The sequence below is a fragment of the Salmo salar genome, chromosome ssa20 (assembly GCF_905237065.1).
Source record: "Salmo salar chromosome ssa20, Ssal_v3.1, whole genome shotgun sequence".
In the NCBI taxonomy this organism is placed as follows: Eukaryota; Metazoa; Chordata; class Actinopteri; order Salmoniformes; family Salmonidae; genus Salmo; species Salmo salar.
In genome coordinates this window covers 22,596,731-22,602,730 of record NC_059461.1, presented here as the reverse complement: position 1 = coordinate 22,602,730, position 6,000 = coordinate 22,596,731, and the positions used below count along the sequence as shown (strand labels likewise).

At 41.9% G+C, this 6,000-nt stretch overlaps 1 protein-coding gene across 1 annotated transcript in view; it reads left to right on the top strand.

Annotated features, from left to right (window-relative positions):
- Nucleotides 1–2,022: 2,022 nt before the first annotated feature.
- adamts13 (ADAM metallopeptidase with thrombospondin type 1 motif, 13) overlaps nucleotides 2,023–6,000 on the top strand; it is a 14,280-nt gene continuing 10,302 nt past the window's right edge. The window contains exons 1-8 of the mRNA XM_014160257.2: nucleotides 2,023–2,291; nucleotides 2,637–2,703; nucleotides 4,424–4,692; nucleotides 4,820–4,985; nucleotides 5,083–5,219; nucleotides 5,349–5,432; nucleotides 5,559–5,683; nucleotides 5,802–5,948. Of these exons, the coding sequence (XP_014015732.1) occupies nucleotides 2,211–2,291; nucleotides 2,637–2,703; nucleotides 4,424–4,692; nucleotides 4,820–4,985; nucleotides 5,083–5,219; nucleotides 5,349–5,432; nucleotides 5,559–5,683; nucleotides 5,802–5,948 (1,076 nt within the window). The 5' untranslated portion in view covers nucleotides 2,023–2,210. The remainder of the gene's footprint in view (nucleotides 2,292–2,636; nucleotides 2,704–4,423; nucleotides 4,693–4,819; nucleotides 4,986–5,082; nucleotides 5,220–5,348; nucleotides 5,433–5,558; nucleotides 5,684–5,801; nucleotides 5,949–6,000) is intronic.

Below are 6,000 nucleotides of genomic sequence, written 5' to 3'. Positions count from 1 at the left end.
GAAATACTCCTTCAGCACAGTTAACTTAAAGTTGTCAACCTGTTTCTATCCTTTTTCAGTGTCTGGTTTACAGGTAGCCTGTGTGGTTTTCAAACCTCTCTTCGGGGACCCCCAGAGGTTTAACTTGTTCTTATTTTTCCTGAACTAGCTCACCTGATTCACCTATTCACGGGCTTGATGAATAGTTGACAGGTGGAATCAGGTGTGCTAGCTGTGGAATAGTTAAAAGTGAAATAGTTCAAATACATGGAACAGTTGAGGTTTGAAAACCCCTGGCCTACAGCACCATTTTCCAAACCAGCAGGATAATCTCTCAGCAGGTGGCAGCAATTCCAAGGGGGAAGCAGGTTTCAATATAGCAGCTCTGTTGGTATACGGCCTGATACCCAGCTGTTAATTCAGACTGACAACAGGCAGATATCTAGCCGACTAATGGCAGATGGGACCAGCTTTATAGAGATAAACTATGCCCACTGTGGAGAGGGAGGGACAGAGAGAGAGATGCACTCAAATGAGTATGATATGTTACATTTGGTATGTACTAATTTGTAGATGTCCATCATCCATTTGGTATGATATGATACGTTTGGTATGTATTAATTTGTAGATGTCCATCATCCATTTGGTATGATATGTTACGTTTGGTATGTATTAATTTGTAGATGTCCATCATCCATTTGGTATGATATGTTACATTTGGTATGTATTAATTTGTAGATGTCCATCATCCATTTGGTATGATATGTTACGTTTGGTATGTATTAATTTGTAGATGTCCATCATCCATTTGGTATGATATGTTACGTTTGGTATGTATTAATTTGTAGATGTCCATCATCCATTTGGTATGATATGTTACGTTTGGTATGTATTAATTTGTAGATGTCCATCATCCATTTGTATGATATGTTACGTTTGGTATGTATTAATTTGTAGATGTCCATCATCCATTTGTTATGATATTTACATATTGTAATTCGTAACATATGTTAAGAATTTGCAGTACTTATGATACGTTACAAATTACAATATCTGGAGGCTAACTTTAGCTAGGGCTTAAGGTTAGGAGTTAGGTTAAGGCTAGGATTAGCTAACATGCTAAGTAGTTGCAAAGCTGCTAATTAGCTAAAGTTGTCTGTGACGAGATATGAACACGCAACCTTCGGGTTGCTAGACATTCACATTATACACCACCCATCTAGCCTGACCAACCACCCTCCTTTCGATTTTGACCTTAAGTAACCTGTCTTATGTAACCATACCAAACAGATCATACTCATTTTAATTTACTTTGTTAGGTATTATCTAGTCTATGAGACCAGGCTGGTGGACATCACATCTACAGGGGTCAGCAGGTTGCCTAGTGGTTAGAGCATTGGGCCAGTAAACGAAAGGTTGCTGCATCAAATCCCTGAGCTGACAAGGTAAAAATCTGTCGTTCTGCCCCTGAAAAAGGCAGCTAACCCACTGTTCCCGGTAGGCTGTCATTGTAAATAAGAATTTGTTCTTAACTGACTTGCCTAGTTAAATAAAATCTAAGCAGCATTCAGTCCTTCTAAAGTACATCTGTAATGTTACAGTGGGCCTTGTCTGTCCTCTGGTGGTACTATATTACACTTACAAAAATGACCTGCAGCATTTATGATACTGTATGTGTGAACTTGTATAAATTCAGTTTAGAGCTTCTGTGAAAATGACAAGGCCAAATTAACAATTTATTTTTTCTTTGATTTACACACTTAGAAAGTCATTGCTGGAAATTGGTATAATCAACAAGTTGTCAAGTTCAAAAGGTTATTTATAACCATTGCACATAATGGCATTTCCATGTATTAACTCTCATGGAACGTTTCGTCTTACAGTAAGTACTACGTCACTAACAAAATACTGTACATGAAACAAGCAAGGAGTGAGTTTGTGGAGAAATGTGACATCCAGTGACCAATAGAATAAACATCACTGTTCACCAACCAACCAATCAGCTGGCATTGCTCTTTTCACCTACTCCCACAGTGAAAATCAACAAATGAAGTCTGTCACTTATCAACTACTGCCCCTGATGTTTTAGTAAACTTGTTTGCCACTTCCCCATTTGGCTGGGTCTTATCAGACTCGCCTGGAAGGAAGATCTTGGTCCTCTTACTCTGATAGATATATAGCAAGGCCAGGTAGTGTGTGGTGTGGTCCCACAGGGAGAGGAGAGGGGAAACATGGCAGCCTTGGCGCTGCTCTGTCTGCTGTCAGTGCTGCCAGGCTCCACAGCAATACTAATGAGATCTCCATTGGAGGAGGTAAGTGGAAAACACAGGGATGTGGTTGGTGATTCTTCTGTTTGTGACATCTGCAAAGTACATTGACCTCCTCAACTTGCGCTGTTTATCGTCCTGCGGAAATCTCTACCTACAGAGGCAGATCACAGGTTTCACAGGATCTCAGTTGTATGATACACTTAAAAGTTACATTTTTCAGGGGTTCTGTAGAGATATTATTGTTGTTCAGTTGATTGTGCTCCTCATGGACATAGGCCTGCTGTAATCTGTCATACTGTATACAAACCAGGAATGGATTAGTGAATCTAATCCTCATGTTGCTGCTCACAAAATGACCCCAACATTTAATTTGTATCCCCTCTCCAGCTATTTCTGCACTCCTTGGATCAAAAGGACATGGTGTTTTATTTTGGTACTGACTCTGCTACCTCAGGTATGACTGAATAATGACACAGTTTCCATACGGTTACAGTGAGCTACTGAACCATTATGGTGGATACAATAATTCACATACATGGCAAGAAAATGTATGTGAACCCTTTGGAATTCTCTGGATTTCTGCATACATTTGACATAACAATTGATCAGATCTTCAGCTAAGTCACAACAATAGACAAACACAGTGTGCTTAAACTAATAACACACAAATGATTGTATTTTTCTTGTCTATATTGAATACATAATTTAAACATTCACAGTGTGGGTTGGAAAAAGTATGTGAACCTCTAGACTAATGACTTCCCCAAAAGCTAATTGGAGTCAGGAGTCAACTAACCTGGAGTCAAATCAATGACACAAGATTGGAGATTTTGATTAGAGCTGCACTGCCCCATAAAAAAAACACACACAAAATTTGAGTTTCCTATTCACAAGAAGCATTGCCGGATGCTGACCATGCCTCAAACAAAAGACATCTCAGAAGACCTACAGTAAGATTAAGAATTGTTGCCCTGCATAAAGCTGGAAAGGGTTACAAAAGTATCTCTAAAAGTCAGTCCACGGTAAGACAAATTGTCTATAAATGGAGAAATTTCAGCACTGTTGCTACTCTCCCTAGGAGCGCCTGTCCTGCAAAGATGACTGCAAGAGCACAGCGCAGAATGCTCAATGAGGTTAAGAAGAATCCTAGAGTGTCAGCTAAAGACTTACAGAAATCTCTGGAGATGCTAACATCTCTGTTGGCGAGTCTACAATACGTAAAACACTAAACAAGAATGGTGTTCATGGGAGGACACCATGGAAGAAGACACTGCTGTCCAACAATAACATTGCTGCACGTCTGAAGTTCGCAAGAGAGCACCTGGATATTCCACAGAGCTACTGGCAAAATATTCTGTGGACAGACGAAACTAAAGTTGTGTTGTTTGGAAAGAACACACAACACAATGTGTGGAGAAAAAAAGTCACATCACACCAACATCAAAACCTCATCCCAACTGTAAACTATGGTGGAGGGAGCATCATGGTTTGGGGCTGCTTTGCTGCCTCAGCGCCTGGACAGCTTGCTATCATCGACGGAAAAATGAATCCCAAAGTTTATCAAGACATTTAGCAGGAGAATGTAAGGCCATTTGTCTGCCAATTAAAGCTCAACAGAAGTTAGGTGATGCAACAGGACAACAACCCAAAAGACAGAAGTAAATCAACAACAGAATGGCTTGAACAGAAGAAAATATACCTTCTGGACTGGCCCAGTCAGTCCTGACCTCAACCCGATTGAGATGCTGTGGCAAGACCTCAAGAGAGCGGTTCACACCAGACATCCCAAGAATATTGTGGAAATGAAACAGTTTTGTAAAGAGGAATGGTCAAATAATTCCTCCTGACCGTTGTGCAGGTCTGAGCCGCAACTACAGAACACGTTTGGTTGAGGTTATTGCTGCCAAAGGAGGGTCAACCAGTTATTAAATCCAAGGCTTCACATACTTTTCTAACCTGCACTGTGAATGGTTACATGGCGTGTTCAATAAAGACATGAGCAATTATAATTGTTTGTGTTATTAGTTTAAGCAGACTGTGTTGCTCTATTGTTGGGACTTAAATAAAGATCAGATAACATTTTATGACCAATTTATGCAGAAATCCAGATAACTCTAAAGGGTTCACATACTTTTTCTTCCCACTGTACAGTATTGTAACCTTTCTCACCCCAGTGCCTGAGTTTCAGCTCATCTGGACAGACTGTGCCTCTACGGAGCTCCACACTGGCCCCTGGCGATGCTCCTTCGAGACCGAAGGGAAGCGCTTTGTGCTGGGGCTCGGGGAGAGGAAGCAGTCCTTCTCCTGTCAGTCCACATTAGAGACAGCTCGGAACACCACTCTCAACATCATAAGGAAAAGGCATGCCATGTGTTGTCAGCAGGCCAAAGTTCTACATCCTCCTTCAACTAAAGGATTTCTCACCATCTGTGCCAGGAAAATGGTATGTTTTCCAAGTTAAGACAAACAATTCTACAGTTTACTTATTTATTTATACTGTTATTCTGTCTTTAACATTCAGAATTCTCTTAAATGAATTTGGATTGCAAATGTTGTTTTATTTCCAACAGCAAGGCCTGGTTGTTGCAGGTAAAGAGAAGGAGAGACTATACATTCAGCCAGTGCTTCAAAAACACATTCATCTGACTGAAGCCAGAAACTGTTCCAGTCCAGGAACACCTCATCTGGTGTTCCACCAGCCATTTACTGCCAGAGGCCCTCCCAGACACTCTCACAGTCAGTGTTCAAGCATTATAGCATTGTATTTAATGTTTCATACTTCATCCTCGCACATTCTATTAGCATACTGCTCTTTTTGTCTTCATCCTGACAGTGAAGAGGTTGCGTAGCCGAAGGTCAGCTATAATGCCTGAGGTGACCCACCTGGAGCTGCTAGTGGTGGTGGCGCCTGACGTGCAGCTGGTTCACAGGCAGGACACAGAGAGATACATACTTACCAACCTCAACATTGTGAGTCTGTCTGCCTGCCCGTTTGCCTGCCTGCCTGTCTTTGTCTGTTTGTTATTGTTTGCGTCAGGCATCTAAATGATTATTGAAAGTGGTCATCCAGTGTTGGTGTGTCCTGTTATGTTCCCACAGGCCTCAGAGCTGCTGAGGGACATGACACTGGGAGCCAACATGAGAGTGCATCTGGTCCGCATGATCATCCTCTCAGAACCAGAGGTCAGTGTCTGACAATGTCTGTCCACCCCACACCACACACACCTGGGTGGGCTAGTCTGCCATGGAGGCCTGGCTGAGGAGCCAGAAGAACACTTCCCTCTCAGAGTGCCATGTTCTCACTTTCAGCCAGAGATTAACATCTCCACCAACATCTCCTCGTCTCTGAGGAGTGTGTGTGAGTGGGCCAGAAGGGTCATCCCCTCTAATGACACAGACCCCCTGCATGCTGACCTTGTGTTATACATCACAAGGTAGGTCATTGTACTTTATCCTGTGCTATTTTTTTCAAGTTCAATCTGAAGTTAGAACATTTATATAATTGTAAATCTTGTGGTTTTACTTTACTGTAATTTGTTTGTCCTCAACCAGATTTGATCTGGAGCTGCCCAATGGGAACAAGCAGGTGAGGGGCGTGGCCCAGCTAGGCGGGGCATGTTCTAGCCAATGGAGTTGTGTAATCACAGAGGACACAGGCTTTGATCTGGGCATCACCATCGCTCATGAGATAGGCCACAGGTAATTTGAAAAGGAAAAAGGCACAACACTCGCTCACCATTAAAAACTGAAT